The 16,478-nt window shown below is 34.4% G+C and overlaps 1 protein-coding gene across 5 annotated transcripts in view; it reads left to right on the forward strand.

Moving 5' to 3' along the window:
* The window catches only part of Nurf-38 (Inorganic pyrophosphatase Nurf-38), a 114,422-nt gene that overhangs the window by 75,906 nt on the left and 22,038 nt on the right, over positions 1–16,478 (forward strand). For all 5 annotated transcript variants that reach the window (XR_015042594.1, XR_015042595.1, XR_015042592.1 and 2 more), the window contains 5 exons: positions 6,589–6,675; positions 6,767–6,830; positions 7,493–7,555; positions 7,648–7,688; positions 15,998–16,084. Coding sequence is in view for 1 of the 5 variants with exons in the window: in XM_085821917.1 (XP_085678043.1) it covers positions 6,589–6,675; positions 6,767–6,830; positions 7,493–7,555; positions 7,648–7,688; positions 15,998–16,084 (342 nt within the window). In the remaining 4 variants the exon portion in view is untranslated. The remainder of the gene's footprint in view (positions 1–6,588; positions 6,676–6,766; positions 6,831–7,492; positions 7,556–7,647; positions 7,689–15,997; positions 16,085–16,478) is intronic.

Genomic DNA, 16,478 nt, shown 5'->3' on the forward strand with positions numbered 1-16,478 from the left:
AAAATAAAGTTTTTTGTAGTAACTAGTTTTTTTTTTTTTTTTCCTTTCATACATAACATCATTTTGTTACATGACAGTATAGGAAATTGTGAACAAATGCACATTTAAAATGTTCTGTTCATAACATTCATGCCCATTAGGTGCCTTTTCATACTACATTGATGACGCTCTACAACTTTGTGATTCACTTTTTCCTCCTATCTTGCACAGTTTTCGAAATGGGAATGATAAATCCACCATTTTCAACCAGGTGTCATCATGAGCAGTCTCATTTGGTATGGCGTAGCTGCTTTATCTAGGTATGCACTTTTATGACTACAGCTTCAGCTGTTCAGAAGTTAAATAGGTGGTACCGGACTTAAATGTGCATCCTATATATATGTGTGTGATGGAATGATTTCAAGAATACCTGCAATGGATTAGTGATGATTATTTGTGTTGTAATAACATGGAGAGCCATTATTACTTAGATAGAAGGATGATTGTTAAAGACAGACGTAGCCATAATTTTCACCCGTAGGACATATGTTCTTTTCCATATCATTATGGATGCACTATGCACCCATAATTTTATAGAGCCATTTTTTAGACAAATTGACAATAGCTAGCAGAGGCTAAACAATATGTTGAAGCAGCAGTTAGCGAAATAGAAAAGAGGGTACACAACAGCAAAGGGCTAGATTATAAGAAGGTATTTCTTTAATTTGATTGGCTGAGAGGTGTTGTACTACAGCTTAATTGCATAAGAGACATAACACACTTTAGATTCACATCTTAGTATTTTTAAGACAAGAAGGGGATGCAACCAAAGTAAAAACATGAATTAAAAGAACTTTCACTAGTTAGCAATTTCCTTTCATATTTTGTATCTTTACATATGTGTTAGTGTGTGTTACACAGATGTTAATATTGAAAATAAAGGAAAGATGACTGTAATTCTTATAGCAGTTTAGCATCTTGTCTTAAAAGATATGTCACAGTGACAATGAGGAAAAAAGAGAAAAGGATATTTTTGAAGAATTAATTGTCAAGAAGGTGGAAATTCAATGGCATATAGTTTAAAAAATCATCAAAAACAAAGTCCAACATTAAGAATCAGCGTAAATTAAAAAAAAAAAAAAAAAAAAAAAATTGCAGTACTAGTTTTGATAGATTTTGAACTACCTTCTTCAACTGCTAAGTGCAAATTAACCTAATAAAGGATGAAAAAAGATAAGGATAGAGATAAGATAAGAAAAATTGGACAGAAGTTAAGCTACTCGTGCCATCTAAATTAAAAAAAGGCATATAGTTTGTTTTAAATGCTTTTCTACAATTAAATTAAAACCATATGTAAATAAATTTAAGAGATAAGTGTAATACTCAGAAATAATTTTAAAAGTAAACTTTTAAAACAGGGTTTATTAAACTTTTTTCAGTTGCGACCCTTTTTATCGCTGAGATCTGTTTGCGACCCCCAAGACCCCATAATATTTACGAAAATTTTGGGGGACCCTATAAGCATTGCGCAAATCCGACACACTCGTGAAACTGTCAATTTTTTCACATGTACTGTAATATACTATTGCAGTTTTAGATCATTAACTTTAATTTCTAATTTAAGACATAGAACAGTGTGAAAATTTTAAATAAGTAACAGACGAAATGATAGCATCACATGCAAAGCAATTAAAATAAATGTTTCTATTATAAAAAGAATGTGTTGAAATGATTTCCTTTTTTCTTTGTATATATTGTCTTATTTTTATCTATTTTCAGATACATTGTGTAAAAATATTTGGCAATTGTAAAATTATTATAATAAGTTAAAGAAATATCAAAACTGCTAAATTTTTAGCGACCCACAGTTTTAAGAAACGCTGGTTTAAAACATCTGTCAAGTTGTTCAACATTTTGGAAATTATTATTTTACATATACAGGGTGATTATAATTAAAGTTGCGATTTCAAAACACTAACTTTAAAACTACCGGTCAGAATGACATGATATTTTACCAGAACAATTGCGAGGCAATGTAATTTTCTTTGGCAAAAGGGAAAAAAAAAAAAAAAAAAGTTTCAAAATGTACCCATAGATTCCGCTATCAGGGGTAAGGCCTAATTATTAAGCACGGGAATGTTGTTATCCTAAGGGAAATAATAGACTCCAAGGGTTTACGACAGGCAAAAAGACATATTGACAGCGAATAATTTAAAGAATACGTGTGTACAGCGAAAACAATGATAGTAACAAGAGAAAAAGGAAGATCTTCATGAAACAAACACCTTACGGATAATTGATGCATAAGTTGTTTGATATGGCTTCCGCCTTGTTGCGCTACTAGTTGGAAGAGCAAAACGGCATGTTCCACTATAGTTCGGAGGGTATTTGTGCTGATGCTATGAGTGTAGTGTATTATGCTTGCCTTCGAGTCAGCCAGATTCCCAATCCACTCACTGTAAACTAATTCTTCAGGTTTCCCCAAAAAATCAAAGTCAAAAATCACACGGGTTTAGTTGGGCCTCCCTGTTGGTAAATTGACAGCTTATGATTTTTTGAGCGATCAGCAGCTGCTTCACACAAGTAGTAATGTCTGGAGGAGTGCCATCTTGCATGATATTGTGCAATACACACACTGATGCTGCTGAATTGCCATAAGTACATGGTTAAGCAAAAATGCTGAATACTGCTCAACAAAAATGGTGCAGTTAACGGGATCCGCAGGTGTGATCTCAAAGAAGAACAGCCCATTGACAAATGCTACCATTCTACCGCACCACACACTGACTTTTTAGACTGAAGAGGTAACAGATTTTCGATCACCGATTTCCTGCAATTTTGAGTATTTAAAGAGCCTTGCAAATGGAAATGGGCTTCGCTAGACCACAGAGTGTTCCCTAGCATCCATTGTCCACTTCCATCTGGGTAAGAAATCATTGTGCAAACGATTCACTTGTTTCCAGGTCAGCAATTAGCAACTTCTGCACGCGAGTTATCTTGCACGGATAACAGCGCAAGATGTTCCGTAGGACATTACGCACTGTGCTGATAGGCATATCCAACATTTGTCCAATTCTCTGTGCACTTCTGATTCCTGCATCACTGTTCGTACATTCTTGTCACGTTGTAGCCACATCTTCCACTACCTGCCGTAACTGGTTTTCGTCCTCTACTTCGTTTCACGTCAAATAAATCGGTCTCTTCGAATTTATCTATCATTTTTTGCAGGCCATAAGTGGTCATGGGGCCGGATTTTATGCCTTTTAATGTTCAGAACTTCCTGATAGCTGTTAATGTGAAGTCACTGTTCTGATAGAAAAGCTTCACAAGCAGAGAGCGATCCTTCTTTGTCAGTCAAGACGAAGCATTCAGGCAAAGCATTATGTGTTTCGCTAGTGTTCTGCATTTTTATCACAGCTATGTCTGTGGTGCACATGTCAGGAGTTAAGAATGTGCATATCTCTACAGCCATGTACAATAGCCATGTGAACACTGACAGTGCCATCTGTCGGCATGTTTTGGAACTATTTTTTCCCTTCACCAAAAAAAATTCCATTCCTTCGCGATTGTTCTGCTAAAATAGCAAGTTATTCTGACCAGTACTTTTAAAGTTAGAGCGTTTTGAAATCGCAACTTTAATTATAATCACCCTGTCTTTTGAAGATTGTTTCAAACTTTTAAGATAAGCAGGAACTGATAAAGAAATTAAAGAAAATTCTTGTTTTAATCTAGTCCTTGGAAATATTTGCAGCTATATATAAATCAAAATATTTGCAGCTGCTTTTAAATTTTAATAGCTCCAGGTTTACTCCCTGTTATGAACAAACATGAAAACATTACTCAAAGAACTCCTGTCATTTTGTTAATTTATCTCTTCACTACATTTTCACCTTGCAATGACATTATGCATGCAATTATATTTAAAGACTGTAATAGTTTTTTTTATTCAGTTTCGATGAAATGCTCAAGCTATGAGTGTTTTATAATTATTTATATTTAAAAATCAGAAATGGAAAGATATAAACAGAAGGCATGACTTATATCACCTTATGCCTTGGTCCCAAGCTTTGCAGATTTTTGAAATTCAGTTGTAATTATTAAATAATGATCATTCTGTTGTGTCCCAAATAATTATTTAATACTCATAACTAAATATTCATTGTAACCATTCAGCATCTTATTTTCTCTGTTACTGCCTTAAAATATTACATATATATTTCTTAAATTTTTCCTCTACCTTACTTTTAATAACACACATAATTAAGTTTTGTAATATATCTACATTTGTATCAACATTTACAGTATAATGAGTTTTTAGTTAATGAAAGGTGATTCTAATATATATTATATTAGTTGCAAGATAATAATTCTTAAGGGGGGCTTATGTATTAAAACTACCACACTGTAAAAGTCCGTAAAATTTTTGGAAATATTGTAACCCTGTGCATTATTAATGTCTGTTTTAACCAACAATATTGCCATATGGTATGTGCTGTGCTTATTGTATTCTAAGTGGGTTTTATAGGTTAGTTAATTTCCATCTTAAATTCAGTATTAAAATATGCACTTGGGGGGGGAGGAACTTCAATAAAAGTTTTGCAAGAGCAGAGTTCTCTCAAAATTGCTGAAATCAAAATGATCCTTAAAAATTGCAAGGAAATATTATGTGCATATTTAACATTTTAATAAGTTATTTAGTCCAAAAATCAATCAATAAGCATGCACAGAATTTTTTTTTAGTCCAAAGGAGTGATAGCCTTTCCCCCCAAAGTTTGGAGTTCCTGTTAATGTAATTTATGTGGAGTTCCTGTTATTTTATAAATAATTCATAATGAAGGATCTCAGAAGACTATCTGAGACAGCTAATTTCAGTTTATTTTTTAAATTGTGAAATTGTGTTCATAAATATCCTCTGGGACCCCTCATTCTGTATGTGAATAAAAAATTATCTTCATTTAAAATATGAAATACATATAGTATTTGTGTCAAATACCAAATGGTGAAATAAGTAAGTTATTGAAAACCAATCTACCTTTCACAAAACCAGTGTGCAATAAATGCTTTAATTCCTGTTAGACATGCTCACTGGAGTTTGATTGTTTAAACTTTTTTGTTTTGATTGACTTTTGTCAAAATTACATCACAAACATGGGAGGTTAGTTTATATTCCAAATAAATAATTTAGAAGTGATTATTTACTTACAGATGCTGTATTAAATTTTTTATTTTTGTAAGTAAACTTTAATATTAATTGTGTAACATAAAATGCAAGCCAATTTGCCATAGAAATTTCTCTCTTCAGGTAAATAGTTTAAGTGTGCTTTGTCATAATATATTAAGTCCAAATTTGATATTTATTTGATTCTAAGAAAATTTGGATTTTAGTTTTTAGTTCAAAGGGACAATTTGCCCTGAAGGACTATTAATTTCGCTTTGGCTTTTTGCTTTGGTTAACTATAAATGCTGGTTGACTTTCAAATTGTTGCCACAAAATATTATCAACCTGTGTTACATTTAAAGAAATTAACTAATGAAGCTACATTAATATATGTATGTTTCTCGCATTGAGGTACAATAATGGTACCTAGAGCCATCAAATTTTGAATAACGAAATCTTTCACCTAATATGGGCATCTAGAAGCCCAAATTTGGAATTCGTTTTATTATCGATTTCATATTTTGTAACACTTTAACAAATTTTTTAGTAACAAACTCAACAATTTCAAAGTGAGCAATGGCAACACTTTATAAGAAAGCAAAACATTTTTATTTCCAGCATGTGTGACTGTGTTCTTTGTTTTAATTCTAAAGTTTTGCTCATTTAAAAATTATTTTGCAATATTGCTGCTGAATTGAATTTTATAGTTTAAGTGCAAAGAACATGTTATTTAATAAATAAAGGTGATACACAAGGGCGTGATGTAAAATCTGAAGGCTTTCAGATTTTTTTTTATTAAGTTTCTGTTCATTTGAAAATATTTGAAATATTAACTTCAGTTATGTAACAGAGAGTAAAGGTTAGTGGCTAAGAGTTAAGAAAATTTGTAATAGGAAATTATGCCAAAGTCAATATTTATTAAGATGAAACCCTTTTTTCAACAACTTACTTTCACAAACAAATGCAAATAAAATTACAAGTTTTTACTTGGGAAATTATTCTGAGTGTGTGTTCACAATAGATTTATTTTAAAAAATTTCGAAAAACAGTATTCTTTTGAGAGTTAGAAGCAACAACTTTTAGATGTATGCGGTGGCGCACAAAAAATTGACTCATCTCCTGTTGCCAGTCTCAATTATTGTGATTCTTTGTTGAAGAGAGTAAATCTCATTGAACTACTTCACATGGTTTTCATACCTGACTCTTCACTGCTTTTGTACTGACAGTAAAAGTCTACAATATTTTCGACAATGAAGCAGACGAGATGAGCTAGCTTTTGTCTGTGTGTGCTAGTGTCCTGTCGCCAACTCTCTATTTTAGAGTGTAAAATGTTAAATATTAGAAAATTGTATTTTTCTCATATCATCACATATAATATTTTGTCCAAAAAAACTATAAATCTTGATCACTAATTAACTGTATACGTAAAATTTTTTTATATTTTCTTACAGACTTGGGAAGATCCTAACCACATTGATGAATCAACAGGATGTAAAGGAGATAATGATCCTATTGATGTCTGTGAAATAGGCTATAGGGTTTAGTATTGTGTTATTTAGTAATTTTATTAATTTTATACAAACCTTTGTTTCTCTATATAAGTCATTTATTTTCTTTTACAATGAGTAGATTGCAAAACGAGGAGAAATCTTACAAGTGAAAATATTAGGAGTCATGGCTTTGATTGATGAAGGTGAGTCAGCATTAAATTTTAGTAAAACTATTTGAATAGATGATGTATTTTTAAATTGAGTGCAGTGTAAACCATATTAGTCATGGTTAAAATGTGAAAAAATTAAAAAAAATTCCATAATATTTACATTAAAAGTGTATTATTTCCTAACTTATTATAATATGTACAAAGGGAAAAAGATATGATTGTAACATGGATAATTAACTTTCAATGATTTGCTGCATCAGTTTCTATCAAAATAAAATTAAAAACATAATTTATAACTATTTTATTGTTGTTGGATTTGCATAATAGTAGCACTTATGTACTGTAGCCTAGCAGTGGCTGTGGGATAATGTTGAATGCTGGTAGTTCAACTGGGATTTTTATTCTGGCAAATGAGCTGGCTGCATGGGCATTTCCGTGGTTTTTTGCATGTGTAATGTATATATGAGCCAATTTCCTTAGAAAACCCTCCTTGAAGATATTCATCCCCTTAGGCAGATAGCCCTAGTGCTTTGCCATAATCAAATAAATCAGTAAACCAAGCACATGTGTAATTCTAATTTTATTCTGTTTTAAGAACTGTAATGTGTATGTAATATTCAGGTTTTATTTACGTGGCTGAAATCAGAGAAGCTGTTTTATTTTATTTTATTTATATTCTTATTTTTCTATTTTAGGGGAAACTGATTGGAAACTTATTGCAATTGATATAAATGATCCTTTAGCTGAAGATCTCAATGGTAAGCCAGGTTATTCCATCACTGCAATATCTGTGTTTAAAATTTAAAATAAATAAATAAAAGCACATATTTACTTCATTAATTATTTCTAGATATTGAAGATGTTGAGAAACATATGCCAGGATTTTTAAGGGTAATTTTTTTATTCAAACTTTTTCTGTTAAATTTTACCATTATGTTGATTTACTCGTGGAGGAACTGCTAGTTAAAATAATTAATATCTATTGCATTAATATCATGCATATGGGCTCGTTATAAAATGAATGCACAAGTCCGATGAAAAATGAAGAAAATTTATTATTATCACAACAAATATGATTAAATGTCCTCAAATAATCGTGCAGTATCACAATATATCATAGTAGTTACCTTCTAACTACTCAAATGTTCAAGAGAACTTAATTCAAAACAGCTAAAGAAAGCTAATTCACGAATTCGCTACAGTCAACAAGAGCAGTTTTCTAAGCAAACTTTTAAAACAACAACAAACTAACTAAATGAGAGGTTTTTCTCCTTTTTATAAGATTTTTGAATCGTGTGCGAGAACTTTCTGGAACTTTCTCGAAATTAAAAAGAGATATTTATTTATTTAATGTTAAATGCACGTGCTCTTGTATTTTTAATTTTCGGGCTTAGCTTTCCTTCAATATTCGTCACGTGCTACACTGCACGGGGAATAAAGCAATTTAATTTATAATTCAACTAACATTAGCTATTTTAATACCAAATCCGTAACACTGCCCACTTCTCAAGGACTGCACGTTCTGGGCAGTACAATCCGTAGACAGGAAGCACAACTAAGACGTCAATGCAATAATAAACATTACATTATAATAACAAACAACACGATCAATAAATGCAATAACTTAAACAAATCAATGTTATCAAATACTAAATACAAATCAAATACTAAGTGCAAATTTAGAAACAAAAAGGACCATGGTCTTGCTCTACTTACAATTATTTATACTACGTACTATGGCCATAGTAATGAGCTAACCTGTCGTAATGAAAGACTTTATGTTTAGAGTTCGAAGATTCATGGATCCAAACCACGATGTCATTCAGCCTGTTTAGGACTGTGTGCGGACCATCCCAAGGTGACTGTAATTTAGGCCTGGCTCCTTTTCGTTGAATTGGGTTCCACAACCACACCTTGTCTCCTTTGTTGGATCTATGTCCTGTAGCTCTCGTGTTGTATCTGGACTTCACTTTCTCCGTCGCCAGGTTGACTTGCTTTCGTGTGGAACGGTGCATCATTTCAAAACAGGCCTGTACATAATTCAGAAATCAAACAACAAAAATCAGCGTTATATTTACAAAATTTTCACAAGACTAGTTTCGATGGTTTTACCGAACCACCATCTTCAGCTGCAAAACCGCAAATGATTTGCGGTATTTATTCGGCGTGTTATTAGGCCTGTACATCTTGGATGTATTCCTCAGGCGATGAAAGCGCATCCGTATGGCGATCAAACAGGCAGTCACAAGGCAGATGAAGGTCACTACCGAAGAGCATTTGTGATGGGGAATAGCTGGTAGCCTTGCGTTTCTTATCGGCCCTAGTACGATTTCGGCAGCTTCCCGAGCTAGGTCTTTCGTACAAGGCGTCGGCATTTCCAGGTGAGGATCCCTTCTGAGGATGGATAGTCATGTCTTCAGATGCTGAAAGCAGTTTGTTGTTTTTGAAGTCTAAGGAAAAATTGTATTTCCTTAAAATGTCTAGTCCGAGTATGCATGGATCTGTAATATTTGCCACATATGCCGTGTGATGGTAGGCGGCACTTCAAATGTGATGTTCACGTTTAACTTCCCAGCTATCTCAATCTTGTCACCAGACGCAGTCTGAAAGGTAACACAGGATGGCGTCCAAATAAGTTTATCTTTAAACTGTTCATCTAAATCTTTCCTAATGATGGTAACATTAGCTCCTGTGTCAATGATCATATTGCAAGGAATTCCATCGATATGCCCATTGATGGATTGTTGCCACTCACTCTAGAAATCTTTAGTGCTTTAAAACAAGGTTTTTCATTATCTGGCAACCTCCGTTCCTTGATATGGTCATTAATTTGTTTCCTGCGTCGTTGCTGAGAAATGGTCTCAATTTCCGTATCCTGGGGTGTTCTGCAATTCTTTCGTACGTGGCCTTCAGTTCCATAGTTCCAGCACTTTGGTTTCTTGTCAATCCTTTTCTGTCCCATGGCATTTAATTGTCTATTTAACCCGCCTCTCTTATTGTCCGTGCTCTGTGGTGTTCCTTCGTATGTGGCCTTCAACACCGCAGTTCCAGCACTTTAAGGTTGGTTTCTTCTCACCAATATTCCGTCTCAAGGCATTCACTGGTCTTGTCAAATCATCCGTTTTATTATCCGTGCCCTGATGTGTTCTGCAATGCCGTCGTATATGTCCTTCAATACCACATTTCTAACACCTTAGAGCCACTTTGTTCTCACTCCTACTCCATATCAAAGCATTGACTTCTCTAGCTAAATCATCTAAACGAGCCATCAGTTGATCCACTGGCTCGTGTACTCGCATAGCTCTGACTGGGTAGTGGTCTCTACGAGTGGCTTGCTGGGCTGCCTCGAATTTCATGGCGTACACTAAAGCGCTTTTCAGATCTTTAACATCCAAGATTCGCAGTGCTTTCTGTATTTCAGAGTCCCGGATGCCATCGATGAAATATTGCAGCAACAGGATTTCTCTTGTTTCTGTCGGGCACTCCGAAAAGGCGTGATGTGACGGCCTTTTAACATCCGTGGCGAGCTCCTGAAGTGTTTCGGTGGGCTTCTGTTGACGGGATTGTAGTTGAAGCCTGCTGTAGTCTTTTAAACACTTTTCTCCGAAGCGCAGCTCCAATGCGCCAGATAGAGCTTCAAAGTCTAATCTCTGGTTTTCGGGAAGAGTCTGCAGGATATCCCCTGCATCTGCTCTCAGGGAAGCGGCAAGATGACAGGCCTTAGCTTGGGAATCCCATCTATTCGCATCCTCAACTATAGAAAATTGGGTTTTATACACTTGCCAGGATGTCTTCCTATCATATGTAGATAGCTTTAGAGATAGACGAGCAGACATCGGTAGAAATTTAAAACCATCCAGATTGCTCCCTGCTGTCGCTATGAACCGCAGAAACTCTATCATTAATTTGTTGTTCTACGGCAGAAACTCTCTCTTCTATTTCTTCTTTTACCGAAGAAACTTTTTCTTCAATGTTTCCAAATTTATTTTCAACTGCGTCAATTCTGCCTTCCATAACCTCAAATTTGTTTTCTATTACACTGATAATTTCTATTTTCATCTCCTCTTGACCTGCTTCAACCTTTCCTTGAACGGTCTTCATATCTACCTTAACTGCTTCCATCGTTTTTTGAACGACTTTCTGTCCCGCCTTAATCTCTACTTTAATGCATGTCATCTCTGTTTTAACAGAATCTTGCATGTCTTCTTTAAATGATGCTTGGCCGGCTTCGATCTTTTCCTGGCTAGATTTCATCTCTTCTTTAAACGAGGTAAAGGCTGATATCAACTGCCTTAACTGTTCTTCCATTGCTCTTGTTATTGGCATTCAAATCCCACTTCTGACACCAAAAACTGTTACGTGCGTATGGGTTAGTTACGAAATAAATGCACAAGTCCGATGAAAAATGAAGAAAATTTATTATTATCACAACGAATATGATTAACTCAAACAATCGTGCAGTATCACAGTAGTTATCTTCTAACTACTCAAACATTCAAGAGAACTTAATTCAAAACAGCTAAAGAAAGCTAATCCACGAATTCGCTACAGTCAGCTAGAGCAGTTTTCTAAGCAAACTCTTAAAACAACAACAAACTAACTAAAATCACTGACTAACTGAATTGAGAGGTTTTCCTCCTTTTTATAAGATTTTTAAATCATGTGCGGGAACTTTCTGGAACTTTCTCGAAATCAAAAAAAGATATTTATTTATTTAATGTTAAATGCACGTGCTCTTGTATTTTTAATTTTCCAGCTTAGCTTTCCTTCAATATTCGTCACGTGCTACACTGCACGGGGAATAAAACAATTTCATTTATAATTCAACTAACATTAGCTATTTAAATACCAAATCCGTAACACTATTTTGGAAATGGCTTTTTATCTGCTGGGAAATCTGCATTCTTCCTTGTGGTTGTGCAGTGCTGAAGAGGATGAAGTAAATAATCCGACTATTTCTATCACAGAAATGGGTGAAGGTTGTGTCATCCCAGTATGCCTATGTGGGGTGTGTCATCATGAATTCTTACATGGAATATAGCTGTCAAAGACTAAAATAAGAGTAGAAATCTAGCAGAGAATCCTAACAGCCAAGTACCTGCCAACCTAAATGAATTACCAAGTAGACTCGGCTAACATAATGGAGTAGTTTAACCAGTCAAATTAATCACCTGTAATCCATCTTATGTTTTTTCCTCACCTGTCATAGTTTGACATTCCCTTTTCATCTGTTTTGTAAAGCTCAAGGAAAGCGCCACTTAAAAATTGCGGTCATTCACACTGGGGTTTTTCGTAGCTAATGGAGACATCTAGCATAGCTGACACAGCTCCAAAACCAGGTTTTCTTCATAGCAGAGTGAGTTGAAAAGTCTGAACTTCACGTGTAGCAAAGCTATTTGACATACAGAATTAATTCCGTTAACACAGATGAACATCATTTTGACCTTTCATCATCAATGACCTTTTGTGTTACACTTAACATCGGGTATGCTCCTTTGGCAGGCAGTCAGATTTTCTGCTCTAGTATTGAGATAAAATATTATTCTCAATACTACCAGAAACCAGATAACAATACCCATTTTGGAATGGTTCTGATAATTGCTTTAGATTTGATATAGGATTATCTTTTTTTATTATAATCCTCATCTTAATATGCAAGAATATGAGCATTTAATTTGTTCCATGTTCCTGTAACAAATTTATACCTGTTCCTGGCAGTTTAATGCTAACCTGAGTTAGCATTAAACTGCCAGGAACCTGAGTTAGTATTAAACTAACTTGAGTTAGCATTAAACTATTAGAGTAAATTATTAAATAAACGTTTTAGAGTAAAATATTTCTATACATTTTCAAAAATTTTTTGAATGTACGTGTATTGATAGAACAATAAACAGTAGTGTATAATCAACATAATGTTTGTGTAATGTTTTTTAATTTGAAGTTTAATATATATGCTGATTTTATTTAGAATAATCAGAATCACAAAAGAGAAAATTTGTTAGAAAATTTGTTTTTGTAAGGCAAGAGAGTTTAAAATTATTACTTAAGGAGAAGAAAAATAATTTATTTATGCATTTTTAAATAAAACTGGAGAGGAATCTATGGTGAGGATTATTTTGCCAGTATCACAAAAGTGATTTTGTATCAGTAAAAATTATGCTTTTTATACCTACTTTACAAACTTGGATGATAGTTTCATTTTTAGCATATTACAAGAATAATCATACATCATAAATCCTATTTCCTAATCAAGATGCATTCTGATAGTCACTTTTTATGGGTTTCAAAAAAAGAGAGATAAGCAGACTAAATATTAGAAAGTAATTTAAATAAATAACATTGGGAATATTTTATTTTATTATTCTATAAAATATCCACAACATTTATTTTGCCCTTGTCTAAATAAAATTTCCTAGACTTCCAGTACTGAAATTATATATATATATATTTCGAATGGCTGGCACTTGCTTTTCTAGCACTGGCTACTCCTAAGGCCAGAAGTGATGGCTATTTTATTGTGGAGGCACCCAATAGGCAACCACCATTATCTCCTGTGAGAGGACAGACATTTTATATCTGTACCTTCTTGGGGATTCGAACCCGGCCCTTCGGTATCACAGTTGGCTCCCTTAACCACTATACCGTCTGGGCGGCACTGAAATTATATATATGACTTACATATACATTGTAAATTCTTTTCATTTCATGATTAAAAAGGGGGGATAAAAGAAAGAAAATCTGAAAGGATTCAGATTTTAATATCTTATCAGAAGGTTTCTTAACGTTTTTTATGCTCTTGTGCCACTTAATGTTTACCTATCTGCTCTTGAACTTAACATCTGCTGATAAAATTCTTTTTGTTCTTTTATTTATAAACATCACTTCTTTTTGCTCTAACATCTCAAAATTTGGCAGTAAAATCCACAAATTTTTTACAAAGAGCATATTTTTAGAATTCTCAATTCAGTGTTAACCCTTTGCACTCGGGGCTTTTTTTGGGTGGCGCACCAGCAACTTGAGATGTTTTGCAGCCTTTTTGACACATTTCTTACCAGTAACTTAAAATCGTTACACACACAAATTAATGTATAAAATTTTGATATTTTAACATTTTATGTGTCTTTACACCTTTATAAACATAATTTCTTAAATATTGGTCTCTGTAATATTTCTGTGTATGATACGAGGGCTATCCAGAAAGTAGATTACGTTTTGGAATAAAAAAATAAACAAAGTATAAAAAACAAATTTTATTATATACAGATGAAAGCCACACTCAAATACTACTTTTCTACATAGTCACCATACAAAGTAAGGCATTTATCGTAGCGATGTACGAGCTTGGAAATTCCTTCGTCGAAAAATTCGGCCGCCTGCGCCTTCAACCACTTCGTTACCTCTTCTTGCAGCTGTGCGTCGTCATCGAAACGCTGCATAGCCAGCCACTTCTTCATTGCTGGGAATAGGTGGAAGTCGCTCGGTGCCAGGTCGGGACTGTACGGCGGATGAGGAAACAACTCCCACTTAAAAGATTCAAGAACTTTACGAGTGACATTTGCCGTGTGGGGCCGGGCGTTGTCGTGAATCAACAAGATCTTAGAGCTCAACATTCCTCTGCGCTTGTTTTGAATTGCTCTTCTGAGTTTTTGGAGAGTTTGGCAATACCTTTGAGAGTTTATTGTAGTGCCTCTTTCCAGGAAGTCCACCAAAATTACACCTTTTCTGTCCCAAAAAACAGTCGCCATCATCTTCCTTGTCGACATTGTTTGCATGCATTTCTTGGGTTTTTGGGGAGAACTTGTGTGCCCCCACTGCATTGATTGCAATTTCGTTTCACAGTTCACATGTTTCACCCATGTTTCGTCACCAGTAACGATGCGATCGAGTAAAGAGTCACCATCCTTATGGTGGTAAGCATCCAAAAAGTTCAACGCTGCAGCCATTCGCTGATTTTTGTGGTCCTCTGTCAAGATTTTTGGAATCCATCTTGCACAAAACTTGTGGTAACCAAGCTTTTCGCTGATGATTTCGTGCAACAAACTTCGCGAAATTTGTGGAAAACTCAAAGAAAGTTCCGTTATTGTGAAATTTCGATTTTCACGGACTTTAGCATCGACTTTTTCGAGAAGTTCGGCGGTCACTGTGCTGGGTCTCCCACTTCGATCTTCGTCGTGAACATTGGTTCAGCCATTTTGAAATCTTATGACCCACTGACGCACTCCACCTTCAGTGATAATGTTGTCCCCATACACTTCACGAAGCTGCCGATAGATTTCTATCGGTTTACAGTTTTTTGCAGTCAGAAACCTTATTACTGAGCGCACCTCGCAGCTCGCGGGATTTTCAATTAACGCAGACATTTCAAACCGTCACAGTATCTGAACGGAGCACAGCACGAACCTCTCACTAGCATGGCTAGATGCAGACTGAGCTGCGCAACGCTCTGACCCCAAGATGGCCGCGCTAGCCCCTCCCCTAGCGGACACAGACGGAAACGTAATCTACTTCCTGGATGGCCTACGTATTTCATGTAACAATTCCCAACATGCATGCCCGGCTTTTCAGGGCAAGTATTACAATATTATGTTGTTTGAAACCTTTTTCCGGGCTCATTTCTCTGAGAATAGACCTTATGATAGATAAGAAAAAGATTTCAGGTAAGAAAATCTTATCTCCATGTAAAGGGGTATCATTTTACATGTCATAGGATTATGCAGAAAGAGCGTAGGAACCCGCTTTGGGTTCGAGTATATTTAAGTAAACAGTTATTGCCACGCATCGAGTTTCTGCATCAAACCAAGTGGTGAGTGAGAGTCACCTCTCGAGTTGCGGCATCAAATCACAAGGTGGTGAGTGAGAGTCACCTCTCAAGTGCAAAGGGTTAAGTAGTATTGTTAGTGTCATCATTTTTTCACTCAGAAAGGTTATTATTCTCAAACTTCACTTTGTTATCCAATTCACTTTTCAAATTACTGTATATATGCATACAAATATACACACACACATTCAAATATGTATATATATTTGCTATATTATTTCCTTAATCGCATGGTGATAGCATTTTAAAAGTGATAAGAACAGAAAAGTTAAATAGAGACTAATAGTTTCTCTTGTAAAAAAATAATTATGCTAATCCTTTGTTTCATATTTAGTAAAGTTTGATATTCTTTTTGCCTAACTTAGAAGTATGTGCTTTTTAGGCAACTCATGAATGGTTCCGGATATATAAAATGCCTGCAGGAAATCCCGAAAACAAATTTGCTTTTAATGGAGAGCCTAAAAACAAAGTAAGGAAATATTTTTATCAGTATTCTTAAAAACAATTGTATTAATTCTTTCCTGAAAATATAATTAATCTGAAAACTTTCATTATCAATTTAATTTTATACAGAGTTTTAATATTTTTCCTTAAAATTAATTAATGTTTCAACTTGTCTTCCTTTTCAAATCTTCGAAATGAATGAAATGAAACTTCAGAAAAAATAATTTTATTTTTAAAAAGTTCACAGAAATTTTATGATGTCAAAAAGGCATGTATACCAGCAACTGTAATTTTAGTAAAGCCTGTTGCTCATGTTTGGTCTTGTAAGCTGTGCGCTAAATGACTCACTTCAACAAAGTGGTCAGATGCCATTTTTTAAATGATTTTATAAAATATGACTATTTATAAAATTTTACAGG

This window comes from Stegodyphus dumicola, chromosome 8 (genome assembly GCF_044657685.1).
Source record: "Stegodyphus dumicola isolate Sdum_Otavi_A_Nest chromosome 8, ASM4465768v1".
Taxonomy (NCBI): domain Eukaryota; kingdom Metazoa; phylum Arthropoda; class Arachnida; order Araneae; family Eresidae; genus Stegodyphus; species Stegodyphus dumicola.